The sequence below is a fragment of the Drosophila miranda genome, assembly GCF_003369915.1.
Source record: "Drosophila miranda strain MSH22 chromosome Y unlocalized genomic scaffold, D.miranda_PacBio2.1 Contig_Y9_pilon, whole genome shotgun sequence".
NCBI classification, from domain to species: domain Eukaryota; kingdom Metazoa; phylum Arthropoda; class Insecta; order Diptera; family Drosophilidae; genus Drosophila; species Drosophila miranda.
Genome location: NW_022881654.1, coordinates 400,587 through 419,271, shown reverse-complemented (window position 1 = coordinate 419,271; position 18,685 = coordinate 400,587). Strand labels below are relative to the sequence as shown.

Below are 18,685 nucleotides of genomic sequence, written 5' to 3'. Positions count from 1 at the left end.
CAACCAGATCGTATAATTATTATAGCCAGAATCAAGAAAACAATTTCATTCTTTCTCGCTCTGTCTCTCTCTAACACACAGGTTTCATGGTCGGCTTTGCCAATTGCAAAATATGAGTTCAAGGATCTCAGAACCTATAAGAGCCAGAGCAACCAAATTTGGTATCCACACTCCTGTGATATCGGACCTTGACCGTTTCGTGTCCAAATTTCGCCACACCCCTTCCGCCCCCGCAAAGGACGAAAATCTGGGGCATCTACAAATCTCAGTGACTATTAAGGCTAGAGTAACCAAATTTGGTATCCGCACTTCTGTTAGATCTCACTATAAAACGTATATCTCAGAATTTCGCCCCACCCTCTTCCGCCCCACAAAGGACGAAAATCTGTTGCATCCACAAAATTGCACATTCGAGAAAACTAAAAACGCAGAATCATAGATAATGACCATATCTATCAGATTGCTGAATCTGGATCAGATCAGATCATTTTTATAGCCAATAGGAACAAATCAATTTGCAGTGGCTACGCAGCGCCCGACGTCACGCTCAGACTGATTTTCTGTCTCTCTCGCACGCACTCTTTGTGGTGTCGTTTAATATTAGCGGCGTCTGCCGGAGGAGAGCCATACTGACTTAGTATAGGGTATAACCGTAGAGTTGCGGTGTCCGCAGCAACTCACAACGTTCCCCTCGTTTTTAATTTATGTTTATTTGCAGGTACTGTCGGCGTTTGGATGTTGTTGCTGGCGACCTTTGTCCGGTTTGTGATGGCGTGAGAGACTTTTGCAGGCGAGTATTTGTGTTTTAATTGGCAGCCTTTTTTCCTGATTCTCCTTTTGCAGGATTTGCTGGCGTCTGGCGGCTCAACACCAGGCCATCCCGCCCTCACATAATGGCATGAGAGACGGGTGCGACCCAGTGGAGCGGCAACAGGCGTCAGCATCTGCATCGTCGTTTGGAATGGCAGCTGTGAGCAGGTATTTGCGTGACGTCATTGTGATGGTGTGGTGGCAGCGTCATCAGAAAGAGGCCTCTTTTCCGCCCAATTGGCAGGAAATTGTCAATGTTGGTGGCGAGGCAGCTTCTTGTTGGTCAGCTCTGTCTGGTGATTGGCAGGTACGTGTGATTTCGTGTGTTTTGGCAGTCTTTCTTTGTTGTCCGTATTGACGTCTTTTTCTTTGTTGCAGTGGCTGGCCTCTGGATCGACGATTGGGCACATCAATGGGCGCCGCCCGATCGCAAGCTTTCGCGTGCGCTGGCGACTTGTGCCCTCCATATTTCGCCCAGGCCATCCAGCGCGTCAAATGGATCGTGGTCGGTTCATTCGTCGTCATCTTCGTCGTCAATTGCTTCACAGTCCATATCGGATTCGGAGTCCGATATGGCTGCGGCGTCAAAGTGCGTATTTGGTGCTGGTCGTGGTGATGGCTGTGTGGATGCTGCTGCTGCTGTTGTTGTCCGTTGTGGCGGCACTCCTCCCGTGCTCTCGTCCCTTGCCTGCAGCAGGTTTGTCAATGTCGTTGTAATTGCTGCCAACTTTTCTTCCAGTTCTTTAATTTTTCTGGCATATCTTTCTAGGTTATGGGCACAGCTCCCATCGCACTGGGCGCCTGGCTGCTGCTGTAGCTGGTGTTGGCGTGGCTCCAGAGCACGATTTGGGATCGGCTGCATCGGCAGGACCCGTTGGTGTTGGCGCCCCTCGGCCAGTGGCTGGGGATGTTGGTCGCGATGCTGTAGCTGTTGCCGATGCTGCCGACCCGGTTGGTGTTGGCGTTGCTGCTGCGGCTGTGGGTGGAGTGGTTGTGTGGGTGGCTGCTGCTGCTGCAACTGTCGCTGTAGTGGCTGCTGGTGACGTTGTGATGGCTGCTGGAGACGATGTGCTGGCTGTTGCTGCTGGAGTGGCTGCTGCATTGGCTGAGGCTGCTGCTGCTGCTGCCATTGACGCTCCTCCTCCCTGACGACCCTGTTGGCCAGGAGCCGCTGCCTGGCTGCCTTGTAGGCGCTGTAGCCCTTGTAGGCGCTGATGTGGGCGCCCTGGCAGTTGGCGCACTTGGGATTGTCGGCCCTTGGCTTGCTGCACTCCGTCGTCAGGTGTCCACCCGGGCATTTCATGCAGACAGCAGCTCGTCTACAGTATGCGCGGGTGTGGCCAAACACCTGACATCGATGGCACTGGGCGGGGTCACGGGAGACTCCAAGTCTCTCAACCGTGACGGGCCTCCCACCCAGGCGTCGCAGCGTCAACACCCCGCATTGGCCACGGTCCGGTTTGGGGGCAATCTCAGCCTCGAAGAGATTGAATTGACGGCTGCGATCGAATCGATCGGTGATTGCCCTTACAAACCGAACCGTGAACCCCTCGTTCAGCATAATGCTGCGAATCCAATCCGGCGGCATGGAGTGGGAGAGTCCTCGGATGAGGATCCTCAAGCCACGTTCCTGGCTGGGCTGATGCCCGAATTCGCCGTGCCGGATGTCATTGTCGGTGGTAGTGGCAGGGGTGTTTGTGTTGGTGATGGCGGTGGTGGTGTTGGTGTTTGTATTGGCGGGTGTATTTGTATTTGTAATTGCGTTGGCGTCATTATTTGTATTGATATTGTCAGTATTGTCTATGTGAATGGCTGGTGATTGTCTATGTATTGGCTGTTGTCGATGTTGGTGATGGCTGTGGGTCTGGCTATTTGCATTTATAGTAGTGGCAGAGGCTGGGGCAGGGGCATGTGTTGGCTGTGTAGATTGCGTCAGAGAGGCAGGAGCGGCAACTGTGTTGGTGTTGGCGGTTTTTGTTGTCCGTTTCTGCTGCTTTTGCTGTTGCTGCCGCAGCTCGTGCTGCCTCAGCTGCTCCTGGACAATGGCCTCCAGCTCCTCCATGGTTTGCCTCTTCTTCTTTGGCCTTTTGATTGGCGGTCGCTGCTGGTGATGGTGGTGATGGCGGCCCCGTCTTCTGGCCTGCTTCCTCTCACCCTCATCCTCACCGTCACTCCCACTGTTAAACTCGTCGCGGCGTCGTTTTGGTGTTGGTGGGATTGGCTGTGGTTGTGGTTGTGATTGCGGTTGTGTAGTTGTTGCTGTTTGTTGTAGTATTGGTGCTGACTGGGCTATGGCTCGGATCGACCCGCTGCTCGAACTCGAACCAAGTTCGACTCGCAACGTGTTCGATCCGTTCTTGTGTGTGTGTGTGGCTGCCCGTTGGCCGTTTTGGCGCTCTGCTCCTGCGCGACGGTTTGCCGGCTCTCCTCCGTCTTCTCCCTCTCCCGTTACTTTCGAACGGTTTTGTATGTCCGAGAGCGTGAGAGGCGGGGAAAGCGGCAGCGAGAGCGGCGTCCTATCGGCCTTTCCCTTTGCGTTTGGCGGGTTTTTTGGATTTGGCGGGGTTACGGGATTTGCAGTTTGTATTGGCGCTGCTGTTGCTGCTGATTTGATGGGGCTCGAGGGGGAGTGGCTGTGGCCGTGGATATATCGGCCATGGCAATGGCTGGGTACTCACTGGCATTGGCATTGGCTCGCTGCTCCTGTTGGCTGCAGCCACCGTCGCTGTGGCGTCGGCGCTCTGCATTGGCTGGGGCGTTGGTGTTGGCGCCTGCGCCGAGGGCTCTGCTGCTGCTGCTGCTATTGGCGGTGTTGGTGTTGGTGTTGTTGGCTGCTGCTGCTGCTGCTAGGGCGCCTCTGCGGGCCGCTCTGCCGCCGTCGCTGTGTCGTCTGGTTGACCTGGCCATTCCTCTGGTCATGGCTGGCTGTTGGTTTGTGTGTTGGCGATCTGCTGCCTGTTTGTTGTTTTTAATTGAAAAGTCTCTTGTGTGTGTGTGTTTGTGTTTAATGTATTTATTGGCACTTTTATTCACTGCTTTCTCATCTATCACAGTTATCTTTTTTTGGTTTGCGATGTGGACGGGAACAAAAGCTTGTCATAGATAGTAATGGGTGTGGTGGAGGAAGGGCGGCACGGCACGGCACGGCACACAACAGACACCACAAAAAGAACAGGGCAACACAGAAAAAACGTCAATGGCGACACGGCACAGAACAGTCAAAAAGCGACACGACACGAAACGGTTATGGCACGTCCGACGATCGCGATCTCTCGAGCGGGTGGACGAGATGAGAGTGGCGGAACTCTCACATGTCCGCCAACTCCCATACTCTCCCCCTCAACTCGAAAGGCCCGATCGCCGATCGTCATTTACCGGTGCTCTCACCCCCGGTTCCACTTTCACTCACCCCAATATTGAGTGAGATGAAAGTAGTCCGAGGGCAGCAGCACCGATAAGTAGGCAATGGAAATTTAATGGCTTTCCTGATTTAGTGGCTGTCTGTGTTGTCGTTGGTTAATGGCTAGTGTTCTTGTGTGTTCTTTGTGCTGTTTGTGTTGGCTGCTCTGTTGTCGGGGGATGGGATGGGATGGGAAGGGGAAAGTTTGCCTGCTCCCGTATAACCGCCCGGATACTTTCAACTTCCGGATCTTACGATCCGGGCGCGAGACGCTCCGAAGAGTCGACCGCATAGCATCTTGTGGGCGGTTGTAATGGCTTTATTGGGGCGTTTGGCAGAGTGGCGAATGATGGCAGTGTTCATTTTATTCCTGCACATTTGGCATTTAGTGACGTTTGAAGTGGGTGGGGGGTGGGTGAGGAATTGGCTGGGCATAATTGCCGAAGTTGGCGGCCGATAACACACTGGCATTGAGAAATGCAATTTGAATTGGCTTTTTTGTGTGTTATCGGCTCGGGTATTTTTCTAATTGGCGTGGTATTTTTGGGTCATTATTGGCGTTGCCACTTGTCAGGTATTGGGGAATGGGTGATAGTTGGGAAAGAAGAAGAAGAGGGAAAGGTAATTATGCTATGTAACGAACCTTAAGAAGGTTCGTCACAGCGCGCTACATCGCGGGATCGTCACCGCCTCATTTTTCCTCTTTTTATATCTCCAGTTTCCCTTAAATATATCGTTACTTAGCCTTAAGAACAGAGAATGCATACGATAAATGTACCACCAATAAAGAAACTCATTCCCCATATCGTTTCGCCTACCGTTTCACGACAGCCAATCCCACATTCTCGTACCAACACATTACCCCCACCTCTAACGAAAAGCTCCCGAAGCACTGACAATTAGCCGGTAAGAACGCCCCCCACACCAACACATTGCCACGCGTTTAGCCATAAGCTGCCGAGACACGAACCGTTAGCCGGCGACAACTCCCCACCGGGCCAACACATTACCCCCACCTCTAAACTTAAGCTCCCGAAGCACAGACTAGCCGATAAGAACCCCCGCCCCTTCCCTTTACGGCTTCGGGACGCTCCACGAAGCGGCAGCCAATCCGAAGCCGACGAAGACGAAGACACGTAGATACTGATAAGTTATAGATCGGCGGCAGCGAAGTTTTCCCGAGCGCGCAAGCGCCGAGCAGACTTCACTTACGCCGAGACCCGGGCCGAGTATAGACGTTGTCCCGCGTGACAACTAAGATACAAGTTAAGAATCCTTCCGGGAACGTGACGAAACAAAAAAAAAATATTCAATGTAACAAATTACCTGTATAACCAGCAAGCAAATAAATCATTATTGTAACGAGAACCAACCCCGTGTAAGTCATTTTTGGGGATCCAAACCCCTCCCCGGTCACCAACAACTACTCGCCAGCGAGCCACACTCACCTCCACTAACCCCCGATCAATCCTCGAAACCCCACCACTCACGCAGGTGTGACACGCCCTGCGCCCCTCTCTCGACCCCCACAGGTGTGACTCGCCCTGTGACTCTCTTTCCCGACCCACGCAGGTGTGCCTCGCCCTGCGTCCGCCTCTCTCTCGACCCACGCGGGTGTGCCTCGCTCCGCGCCTTTCTTCTCGACCCTCACGTCCGCCCAGTAAGACGAGCCGACCCCCCTTTCGGAGTTCCTGCGAACTACAAATGTCTTGTAGGAAGACCCCTGGTCAGGACTGAGCTTACCTCAGCCTGGAAGAGGAGACATTACAAGTGGCGCCCGAGCAGGGACCCGAAGGAAACTCTAACGAGGGGTTCGTGGATTCAAAACCCACGGCAGTCGGGAGTTCAAGAGACAGACCAAAAAAAAAAAAGGGGGAAAGATAACCCCCCCGCGTGTACGCCTACGTGCATACGCGGCCGATCGCTCGACCGCAGAAAAAAAAACCACCCCACTACCGCGGCGCGTAACCGTGCTCAAATCCCCACAATTCTAACGGTGAGGATCGCGAACGAGTCTACGTACGTGTACTAAGTGACAGTGAAAAGAAAAGGGAACACAGTACCTCAAGATCCCGGACGCTGAACCAGTCCGTAGGAACAGCGACGCAACGACCAAGAGAAGCATGGAGCCCTATACGGGGGAACAATCAGGTGAATACGACGGGGACGAATTGACCGTTAATCCGGGGGTCAGCACCGGCTGGATCCACAAACGCCGCCGGGAAAAACTGGAAGCCTTCGCGGAAGAATTCGGGTTCGACCGCGAAGGGACAGTTGAGGACCTACGGAAAAGGGTCGCCACGCTGGTCGAAGGACCCCTCGAACAAGAGGCCTGGATTCGACTGGCGGAACTCGAACGGCAATACGCCAAGCCACCGGGACGCGCAAAGTCGCCGCAACCCTCTACTTCCGGGCAGGCGGAGAGACGGAGGGCAGACCCCAAAAGCGGTCTGCAGATCCCTGGGGCCCCCGAAGGCAGACCAACCGGCCCGCCCATCGTGGTGACCGCAGCCGCCCCCCCAAGACCACCGTCCCCAGAGGTCCGCCCCTCTCCCATGAGAAGGCTTCTCCCTGAAAGCGATAGACCCCGGGGAGGTAACGACGCGTTGGAAGCCCATCGATACAGTCAAGCTGCCCAGATGGCGGAACGGATTAGGAGGTGGGGGATCCAATTCGACGGACAGGATGATCCGTTGTCTTTCATCGAGCTGTTGGAAGAGCGCGCGCTTTCGTACGGGATAGACACCAACCACTTGCCTCGAGCTATGGCGGAAATCCTTATCGACCGAGCCAACCGCTGGTTCCGCACCAGCAGGCTGCAAGGCGCCTCGTGGGTCAACTTCCGGCAAGAATTTTTGGCCTTTTTCCTCCCGCCGCGGTATTTCGAACAGTTAGAGGATCAGATCTGAGCCCGCAAGCAAGCGACGGGCGAGTCATTCAAGGACTTCATAATCGAGCTCAGGTTGCTCATGCACCACGCCGGGTACGATGATGCCCAAGAGCTCAACAGGATTTATGATAATACTCTGCCGGCATATCAACTGTACGTGCGAAGACACGAACTGCGAAGTTTGGCCCAACTAACGATGTTGGCTACGGAGTTCGAATCCATCCAAGAGCGGAATAACCCCACTGCTCCCACTGCCCCTCGGCCCGGCCCAAGATACACTAGACCGACGACGCACCAGACGCAAAACGAGGTCGAAGCAAGCCGGACCTCCTTTCGGAAGCCCCAATGGGACACGGCAGGACCGGCAAGGAGACCATCGTCAAACCGACCCGACACTCCAGCGTCGGAAGTCGCTCATCGCATGGTCACCACCCCCATCGCCAACCCACGGATGGCCTGTCGCCGCTGCGGCGAAGCCGGCCATGCCTCCCACAATTGCACCAACCCCTCTATCCTGCTCTGTTGGGAATGCGGTAAGCGAGGCGTAAGGACCATCGATTGCTGCCGCCAAGACTCGTCGGGAAACGACCAGCGTCCCCGACTGGCACGGGAACAGCCGGGAACGACGCCTCCCCAAACCCAGAACTAAGCCACCCACTACAGATACAGGACGGCCGGATAGTGGCGAGGGTGACGATAGGAGGACGGGCCACAGAGGCCACTGTGGATACCGGGGCGTCCCGGAGTTTCGTCAGCGCCAACCTCGCCCGGCAGCTCGGCAACGACGCCGGCCTCAGGGAAGCGTGCATCCAGATCCGCCTGGCAGACGGGTCGGTACGCGAAGTAACGCAAATTCTGTTGGCGTTCGTTAAACTGGACAAGCGCGAGGTACAGATACCGCTCCTAGTGTTACCAAACATGCTAGAGCAGGTCATCGTGGGGATGGACTTCCTCTGCGCCATCGAAACAACGATACAGTGTGGCACCACCCTCCTCCAACTCCGCGACAGTCGCCTCGCGACAAATACACCGGTAGTTACCGCCAGCCAGGTGCACACCCCGGAACACGCGCCTACGAAACCCAAGGCGACGAAAGATATGCCACGCAAACAAGGAATCAGGAACACGAAGCCCAGGACCCCGACGGAACGCCCTGACCCCAGGTCATCCAACCAGGGCAAAATCTCGGGTAAGGCAACAAGGGACGCGAACAGACCCACCAGGACCCCCGGTCCAACGTCCTCTCCTGGTGGAGAGCCCGGAGCAACGATCGAACCCCCACGGCGGCGACGATCGTCCAGCGGCCCAGCGCCGAATACAACGACCACGTTAGCCGCCCCGGCGAGCGAGCGCGGTAACGCAGCCCTTTCGATAACGGAAACTCCCACATCCGAAATCGTCCTTACTGCCAGAAGTTTTCCCAGCCGAGAACCGGGAATAGGAGCAACAGCCACTCGAGACACCGACCGGGGCCCCGACGCGCCCGTGGCCGGAGATCAACTCATCAGCACCAACGCCACGGGGCGCTGCCGGAGCCACCCTCCCCGCGTCGCCGAAGGTTTCACAATAGCAGGCACCAGAGCGGAAATCTGCGTCACCCGAACGAGCCACTGGTCTAGTACTAGCGGCATCATCGAGACCCGCATGTTCGTGCATCTCGCCGAATACGACACGACCCATGTATTCAGCCGGAGTCCCGAAAATGCCCTGGCTACACCCGAAACTACCCCGGTGGTCGCTAATATGAGGGAGTACCCTCGTGGGATCGAACCGCCAAGCGCGTTCGACATGACCATACTCCCCGAGGGCCGAGACCAGACCCCTGCTCCCGGAACCAGCCGGCTAAGCGAAGAGGAGCCAGAAAGGGTCCCCGACCCCTGGCCTCCCGACGTGGCGCCGCAAATCCAGCAATTCCTGGACAAAGAGCTGCCGAAGCTCGCAGGCCTCCGAGGGACCACGGACCTCACGGAGCACACGATAGTTATGAGGGACCAGCGTCCCATAAAGCAACGGTACTACCCAAAGAACCCGGCTATGCGTCGGATCATCGACGAGCAGGTCGACCAGCTGATAGCAGAAGGCCTGATCGAGCCCTCGCGAGGTGGCGCATGTGTGTGGACTATCGACAACTAAACGAACATTCGATCCCGGACGCATACCCGTTGCCGAGGATCAACTATATACTGGAAAGACTCCGAAACGCGCGGTTCATCACCACGCTGGATCTGAAGAATGGATACTGGCAGATACCAATGGCCCATGACAGTAAGGAGGCCACGGCGTTCACGGTGCCCGGAAGAGGCCTCTATCAGTGGAAGGTAATGCCTTTCGGGTTACATTCCGCGGGAGCCACGTTCCAGCGTACCCTCGACACGGTCATCGGCGCAGACATGGAACCCTTCGCTTTCGCGTATCTGGACGACATCGTCATCGTCGGCAAGGATTTCGCGGAACATTTGCGCAACGTCAAGAGAGTCTTCTCGCGACTGCGCCGGGCCAATCTGCGGATCAACGCAGACAAATGCGTATTTTTTCCAGCGCCGCATAAAATACCTGGGTCACATGGTCAGCGAGGAAGGCATTCATACCGACCCTGACAAGATAGCGGCCGTCAAAGACCTGAGACCGCCCACTAACCTGAAGGAATTGCGGCAATGCATAGGCATGGCGGGCTGGTATCGTCGATTCGTCCCCAATTTCGCCACCATAGTGCAACCGATGTCATTGCTACTAAAGAAGGGGAGAGCATGGGCATGGGGACAGGAACAACAGGACTCCTTCGACGAACTCAAAGTGCGACTCACCACCGCCCCGGTGCTCGCCTGCCCGGACTTCAACGTCAAATTCTCCCTGCAGACCGACGCGAGCAACGTGGGTGTGGGCGCGGTCCTCACCCAAGAGATCGAAGGGAAGGAACGCGTCATCGCCTACGTCAGCCGGCGCCTTAACAAGGCAGAAGAGAATTATTCGGCCACCGACAAGGAATGCCTGGCCGTCATATGGGCAATCCGGAAATTGCGCTGTTACTTGGAAGGATACCGGTTCGACGTGGTGACCGACCATCTCGCGCTGAAATGGCTAAACACCCTTGAGAGCCCTTACGGGAGAGTGGCGAGATGGGCGCTGGAGCTGCAGCAGTACCAATACGACGTACATTATCGGGCCGGCAACCAGAACGTGGTCGCCGACGCGCTCTCCAGGCAACCTTTGGAATCCCTTTCACGCGTCGAAGAAGAGGGCACGACCTGCCCGTGGCTCAGAAGAAGGATCCAACAAGTTCACGACGAGCCCCAAAAATACCCGGACTACACGTACGAAAACGGGCAGCTTTACCGAAACCTGGGGCACGGAGCCGACGATGACGACCACGTGCCGTGGAAGCTCTGTGTGCCCAAGGACTGCCGAGCGAGAGTCCTCCGCGAGTGCCACGACCAACCGACGGCAGGCCACCTCGGCGTACGAAAAACTATCACGCGGATAACCCAGAGGTATTATTGGCCGGGATTTTATCGCGACGTGAGGCGATATATCCGCGGTTGCGTGAGCTGCCAGAAGTTCAAGGCTACCCAACGCAAGCCAGTGGGCAGGATGCTCACTCGCAAGGCCGAGGAACCCTTCGCCACCCTGTGCGCCGACTTCGTCGGACCGTTAGGTTAGGTTAGGTTAAGGCGGTAGCCGGGAGGGGGGGATAAGAGCCTCCCGCCCCCAAGCTCACTTGGACCTATAAAAGGTCCGTTGTGTTGCCGCATGGGCATGTGCCCCTTCGCGTTGCCCGAACCGTGAGAGCATACTACTGCAGGTTAAGGGCAGTCCCATCCGGTGGCTTGGATGTATTTGGACAAGGTCCCTGGTTTGATTACGGACAGGTCCGAAATGTCCGTGAGGAAAGCGGCCCCGAGAATTCGAAGACGACGATTTCCAAGGGCTGGGCAGTGGCGGAAGAAGTGGGGGACCGATTCCTCCTCCTCCTCGTCGCGACAACTCCTGCAGAAGTCGTTATGAGGGATTGACAGTCTAGAGGCGTGAGTGCCGATCTGCCAGTGTCCCGTAATGGCTCTAGTAACTGCAGAGCACTGTGCTCTGCTGAGTTTATACAGCTCTGCTGAGCGCTTCTTCGATCGATATGGCCATATCAATCTTGAGACTTTACAGGAAACGGTTTGCTGCCATCTCCTATTGGCATTTTGCTCGAACAATTCGTGCGTTAGGAGCCTGCACGTAGCCAAGGGCATCGCTACTTGCTCCCTCTCCGGTAGGAGGGGAATCGTAGTACCCTGCCTGGCTAGCTCGTCGGCGGCGTCATTCCCCTCGATGTCCCTGTGGCCGGGGATCCATATAAGGAAGAGATCTAACTGCTCTGTGATCTCGTGCAGAGACCTGCGGCAGTCATTTACAGTCGCTGAGTTCGACGATATTGAGCCTAGAGCTTTGATAGCTGCTTGGCTGTCCGAGAAGACGCACACTAAGTGCGTATCTAGAAGTAATTTGGAGACGATCGAAATGGCCTCCTTGATGGCTTCAACCTCCGCTTGGAACACACTACAGTGATCCGGGAGCCTGAAGCAATGACTGATGTTCAGCTCGCTGCAGTAGACTCCGCCTCCCACGCGGCCGTCTAGCTTTGAGCCATCAGTGTAGAAGTGGACCGCATTTGCAGGTCCTGGTTCGCCCATCTCCCAGTCCTCCCTAGATGGGATTGATACCTGGAAGGGCGTCGAGAGGTGATCACTGGGGATACAGTAATCTGTCCTCTCTGGTAATTGCGGGAGTCTCATCAGGATTCCCGAGTGCCCAACCGCGGATGCTTTCCACAGTCTGGCTTCTCTCATTCTGAGGGCGGAAAGTGTTGCCACCTTCTTTCCCATGAGATCCACAGGGAGGAGGTCCAGCACAGTATCCAGGGCTTCCCCTGGAGTAGTGCGTAGCCCGCCAGTTATGCATAGCTCTGCCATGCGTTGAACTCTGCTGAGTTTATTGAGGCATGTCCTTCTGTCCAAGGCTGGCCACCATACCACCACTCCATAGAGCATGATTGGTCGTATGATGGCGGTGTAGAGCCACCGAACTATATAGGGGGTCATTCCCCATTTTAGTCCGATGGCTTTCCTGCAGGTATAGAGGGCCACTGTGGCCTTCTTTACTCTATCCTCTATGCTCAATTTCCAATCGAGCTTTCTATCGAGGATTAGGCCAAGATACTTGGCGTTGTTGCTGAGGACTAGCGCTTCCCCACATAGTCTTGGGGGAATCAGTACCGGAACTTTGTACTTCCTAGTGAAAAGCACCAGTTCCGTTTTAGACGGGTTGACGCCTAACCCGCATTTGTCTGCCCATTTCGACATTTTCGTGAGAGTACTTGTCATGCACTCACACAATGTCTGCGGAAATTTTCCGGAGAATGCTATGGCAACATCGTCCGCGTACGCCACCACACGGCAGCCACCCCCCTCTATCTCCCGCAGCAGTGTGTTCACTGCCACGTTCCATAGGAGGGGCGAGAGGACTCCGCCCTGCGGTGTGCCTCTGCTGACAAATCTGGTACACGTTGACGTCCCCAGTGATGCCTCAACCGTCCTGCATTGTCGCATCTGATCGATCAGGCTCACCGTCCTGGAGTCAACGCCCAGATCCGTCAGTGCGCCCGTGATGGCGGTCGGAAGGATGTTGTTAAAGGCGCCTTCTATGTCGAGGAAGGCTACTAGGGTGTACTCCTTAAAATTAAGGGATGCTTCGATGATCGATGTGATCGAGTGTAGGGCCGTTTCGGTGGATCTTCCCTTCCGATAGGCATGCTGGGAGTCTGAGATCAGACTGGACGGAATGCACGCCGTTAGATGCAGCCCCAGGAGCCGCTCCATCGCCTTTAGAAGAAAAGACGATAGACTTATGGGTCTGAAATCCTTTGGGGCAGTGTGCGAGGGCTTGCCTGCCTTGGGTATGAATACGACTTTGGTCTGAAGCCAGGTGTCAGGAATGCACCCGTGGGAGAAGATTCCCTCGTAAATTATTTTGAGCCAGTTAATGGCTTTATGTCCCGCGTGAATCAGTTGGGCAGGGAAAATGCCGTCTGGCCCCGCGGACTTGTAGGGTTTAAAGCTTCTGATCGCCCAGGAAATGTTCTCCTGGTCGTCGGACCGTTACCCCGATCCAAACGGGGGAACGCCATCCTGCTAGTTTTCTTTGACACCTTCTCCAAATGGGTCGATTTGGTGCCCCTTAAGAAGGCAACGACGGCTAGCCTCGAACGAGCTTTCAGGGAACGCATACTGAGTAGCTTCGGTGTTCCGAAGTTGTTTGTCTGTGACAACGGCACCCAGTTCACCAGTCGGTCGTTCAAGACCTTCCAGCACACCGCCGGCGTGGAACTCCAACACACCGCGCCCTATTGTCCGCAAGAGAACCCGACGGAAAGGGCAAACCGGACCGTGAAGACGATGATCGCCCAATTCGTGGACGATCACCAAAACACGTGGGACGAACTCTTGCCAGAAATGACGCTGGCGATCAACTCGAGCGTCTCGGAGACTACCGGTTTCAGCCCGGCATTCCTCGTACACGGAAGAGAGCCCCGACTGCCCGGCGCCTTATACGACGAGGTCACGCCGGGGACGGGAAGCGCCCAGGAAACTCCTATGGGTAAGGCCGCCAGGCTAAAAGAAGTGTTCGCCATCGTCAGAAACAACATTCAAAGGGCCAGCCAAGAACAAGGGAGGCACTACAACCTTCGCCGACGACAGTGGCGTCCCACGATCGGTTCGCTAGTACTTCTACGGCAGCATCACTTCTCAAACGCCGCCGAAGGCTTCGCGGCAAAACTGGACCCTAAATTTGACGGCCCCTATCGCGTGAAGGGTTTCCCGTCGCCAAACATCGTTCAGCTGCAGCACCCGAGCAGCCGGAAACGGAAGGTCGCCAACATCAACGATCTGAGAGAATTCCACGACCGCGAACCCGACGAACGTGCCGGGGAGGCGGACGCCCCAGGTACCGCCGAACAAGCGCCGGACCACGACAGGGGCACAGGTACCGGCTGAAACGAAGGGAAAAGGGGGGGAAGGGGCGCCCGTGCCGGAGAAAAACCCGAGCGAGGCAATGACGACTGCCCGGATCCCGAAAAGTACCGACACTAGGTCGACCGACGGCGTAGCCCGCGACAAGCGTCTCCGGCAGTCCGAGACCCCACCATCACCGATCAGTGCCATTCCGCCACCACAGCCGAACGGTCGAATCGATCCCAACCCAAACGCATCCGAAGATAACGCAAAACCACACAACATGAAGGACCACACATATCCCAATAGCGGACGGGGACGCCATCATTTGGGCCAACCACGGATACCTGCACCACACTACGAACGTGACTTCATACGAAGATTACGTCGCCGAAACGGAACAAGCCGCGGAGCTGTTTAGCCTAGACCGGATGGCGCAAGTGATAGCAGCCGACCTGGACCACATCAAGAACCTGGTGGCCACGCTAAGGGTCTACCATCGGGGAACAAGGAGTATAAACCTGCTCGGAACAGCATTGAAGGTAGTGGCCGGAACGCCCGACTTCGACGACTGGGAGCAGGTCAAATTCCAACAAAAGCAGCTGGCGGAGTCCAGCCGTGGCCAAAACGAAATCAACTCCAGGATTCAAACCCGGATCAACGAGCTGACCCGCCTCGTGAACCACATCGCCAAGGAGGACAACGCAGACCGGGCCGAAGCCATAATAGCGCGGAACAGGATCATTATAACGGATCTGGAAGACCTCATCCTGGCCTTAACCCTTGCCAAGATCAACGTGATCAGCCCCGCCCTTCTGGACGGCGCTGACATTAAGGAATTGGGCGAGCAACACCTCGCTAACATCAGCCTAGTGGAGCTACTAGCTCATCAAGTTTCCCCAACCGAAGCTGGTCTGTAGGAAAATGCTTATTTTCCCGGTCCAACATCAGAACAAGATACTGGATTTCAGCGAGGGAGACATCGTGGCAGAATGCGGGCCCCAAACCCTCAGCATCGGGGATTGCGAAGCCACCATCGGCGCTACGTTTTGCAGAGAACGCGAGGGGATCACCTGCGCTCAGCAGATGGTGACCGGGTCCGTCGCGCACTGCGCGACTTCGCCCGGTCACTTGGATCCGATCGTCGTGGTGGACCACGGCACCATCATCGTCAACGACGCAAGGTTCACCGTTGTAGATGAGGCGGGGACCACCCAAGCAATCTCGGGATCGTACCTAGTTACGTATTCCCACCGGGTCTCGTTTAACGGGACCTGGTTCGTGAATCACCTCGGCGACTCCAAAAGAAAGGCGGTGGTACCGGCGATGACTCGAATAAACGTAACGGCACACAAGGAAAAGCTAAGCTTGCCGTTCCTACGGGAGTTAAGCCTACAAAATTCAAACTACATAGACGACCTGAACGAGACGGTGACGATAAGGAGCGCCGCCTCCTATTTGTTCACCCTCGTCGTCGCCATCCCTCTCTGCGCCATCATCTGGGTGCTATACCGCCGCCTCAAATCCCAAGGCCTTCGGAACGAGCATACAGCACGAGACGTGGAGGCCGCCCCCTGTAACCCCCCGGCCAATGACGAACCGGCCAGAACAACAGAGACGGCGCACGGTACTGTCGCCCCCGGCAGAGCCTTCCCGCGGCGATACATGCCCAGAGGCCGGCCGAGCCCAGCGATAAGAGCTGGCCCTACACCTGGCCCATCGGCGCCCGAAATCCGATCGGAGCCCGCGTGCGACGCATAGCTGCGCTGCCCGTAAAACGAAAGTTACGAAGGGAAAAGACGACAAAAATGAAATATCCAAAAAAAAAAAAAAAATAAAATAAAGAAAGAACGAAAAAAAAATATATAAATGTCAATTCGGCAGATTCAGGCATTACATTACACTCATGACACACATTCATTAACCCATGCCCCAAACGTCTATAATCGTCCCACGGATCCATTTACCATAGCTTAGATTACAGAATTGCAAGCCCGCTGACGCCGGCTCCCGTGAGTCGCGCTGTCAGCGGAGGGAAATGCATGACGTTAGAAATACAAGAAATAAGTCAGATTCCGAACGCCGAGCGAGCAAGGCGATTTTGATAAAACCCTACTATACCAGAACCAAAACAATGTAAGTTTTCGTCACGCCCCCTGGGAGGCCCTAGAATTAAGAAGATTAATATAGATTAAATAGAAAATAGACACTCTCCTCCTCCCCGAACTCTACGCACCGAAGAACCAGCCATGAACGCCACCGAGAACACCCCAGCTAAGGCGCACCAGAGAGCCGCTGCATCAGCAGAGTCACCTCACGGATTTCTCCGACGCCGAGGAACCGGAGTCCGCTGCCAAGGCGGACGAGGAAGCCGCCCCGAAGCCAGGAGTAGCCGAAGAACCCCACACCTCCGATGGGGACATGTACGCAGATATGGAGCTAGACGCCGACGAGGCAGGGGCAGCCGACCACGAGGGTCCCCGAGACAGCCCCCCGCTGTTCTCCCGCCGACCATCCGGGTTCCGTCGAGAGAACCTGTGGTCGCCGCCGCCGTATAAACGACGAGCCGCGCCCTGCTCCCCGGAGCCAGGGTCACCGTCATTCGAAGAGGAGTTCGAAGATGCCGGTTCTAGCCAGCACAGCTTCCCGGAACCAGAGACGCCATCATACGCGCCGATGTTCGAACAGGAGTTTGAAGATGCCGGTTATCACCAGCGCCGCGATCCCCGAACCGGCCGTGGCATTTACCGCCCCGAGAGGGGGCTGGAGCGTTACACACCGAAACCATACAACGCGTCATACGACGACGGGGAGAGCGAAGAGGAGGAACCCTACGGTCGGCAATTCATAGCCGAAACAGAGACCTTTCACCACACGGTCACGCCATGGGGGTTACGCGTCACGCGTAACCACCAGATGTCCGTAGACGTCTTTGTCCCTCCCGGCCGGAATGTCAACGCGTTCTTCAGGACATTCCGAGAAGCCGCGGAACCAATCGACTACCGCTCCGAACCGGCCGCCCCAGCCAGGGAAAGCCCCCCGCACGCCGAAGCGCGACCGCCAACGCCCGCATCGGATCCTCCCCGATGCCCCAATCCTCCCGAAGAGTCGGCGGCTGCCACGCCCCCGCACGCCGAAGCGCGACCGCCAACGACCGCATCGGATCCTCCCCGATGCCCCAATCCCCCAGAAGAGTCAGCGGCGACCACACCAACGCACGCCGAAGCGCCCCACGCGGAGGCAGCGCAAGGCCCTCCTACTGAATGGCCCACCGGGGCTACAGAAGAGGGAAACGCCGCTCCGGTTCGACAAGCGGAGCTGACCGAACCGGAGGAGCAGTGGGAAACGGGGCCGGACAGCGGGTACCCCACCATGAGCCTACGGAGGGTAAAACAACCCGTTGCGGAGGAGACGGCGCCGACCCCCCAAACTGGGGAGTGGGAAGGACAAGACGAGTTGCTGGTGGACTGCGACTTGGATGAAATACTACGATTTCTTCAAGACGAATCTACGCGGGAGGGGCAAAGTCCAGCGGACTTCTCCCTGATCGAAGAGCTGAACCAGCCCACCCAGTGGGTAATCGCGCCGGCAGATTGGCAGGTGAACATCCCAGGCCGGGCCCTACCGGCGGGTTTCATCGAGGAGATACACCAGCGGCTGCTGGAAGCGGAGAGGCTCCGTTTCCGAAGCTGGTCCTGGGATCAGTGCTACCGGGTCCACAAGCGATCCCGGGCCGCGCCTGTCTGCGTCGCCCTCCTCCCGGAAGAAAGGGGGGGGTGGGGTGGTGTAACGAACCTTAAGAAGGTTCGTCACAGCGCGCTACATCGCGGGATCGTCACCGCCTCATTTTTCCCCTTTTTATATCTCCAGTTTCCCTTAAATATATCGTTACTTAGCCTTAAGAACAGAGAATGCATACGATAAATGTACCACCAATAAAGAAACTCATTCCCCATATCGTTTCGCCTACCGTTTCACGACAGCCAATCCCACATTCTCGTACCAACACATTACCCCCACCTCTAACGAAAAGCTCCCGAAGCACTGACAATTAGCCGGTAAGAACGCCCCCCACACCAACACATTGCCACGCGTTTAGCCATAAGCTCCCGAGACACGAACCGTTAGCCGGCGACAACTCCCCACCGGGCCAACACATTACCCCCACCTCTAACCTTAAGCTCCCGAAGCACAGACTAGCCGATAAGAACCCCCGCCCCTTCCCTTTACGGCTTCGGGACGCTCCACGAAGCGGCAGCCAATCCGAAGCCGACGAAGACGAAGACACGTAGATACTGATAAGTTAGAGATCGGCGGCAGCGAAGTTTTCCCGAGCGCGCAAGCGCCGAGCAGACTTCACTTACGCCGAGACCCGGGCCGAGTATAGACGTTGTCCCGCGTGACAACTAAGATACAAGTTAAGAATCCTTCCGGGAACGTGACGAAACAAAAAAAAAATATTCAATGTAACAAATTACCTGTATAACCAGCAAGCAAATAAATCATTATTGTAACGAGAACCAAACCCGTGTAAGTCATTTTTGGGGATCCAAACCCCTCCCCGGTCACCAACAACTACTCGCCAGCGAGCCA

At 56.0% G+C, this 18,685-nt stretch overlaps 1 protein-coding gene across 2 annotated transcripts; it reads left to right on the top strand.

Annotated features, from left to right (window-relative positions):
* The first annotated feature begins 16,135 nt into the window (after window positions 1-16,135).
* Window positions 16,136-18,239, top strand: LOC117195236 (actin cytoskeleton-regulatory complex protein PAN1-like). 2 transcript variants are annotated; one of them, XM_033399861.1, is made up of 2 exons: window positions 16,136-16,228; window positions 16,299-18,239. In XM_033399861.1, the coding sequence occupies exon 2, from the start codon at window positions 16,514-16,516 to the stop codon at window positions 18,014-18,016; it is 1,503 nt and encodes a 500-aa protein (XP_033255752.1). In that variant the 5' UTR covers window positions 16,136-16,228; window positions 16,299-16,513; the 3' UTR covers window positions 18,017-18,239. The 2 variants fall into 2 exon arrangements, with proteins under 2 accessions (XP_033255752.1, XP_033255753.1); XM_033399862.1 differs by having other exon boundaries at window positions 16,137-16,228; window positions 16,292-18,239.
* The last annotated feature ends 446 nt before the right edge of the window (window positions 18,240-18,685 follow it).

Coding starts and splice junctions, on each gene's coding strand:
- LOC117195236 (XM_033399861.1), top strand. CDS start 16,514: ATGTACGCAGATATGGAGCTAGACGCCGACGAGGCAGGGGCAGCCGAC.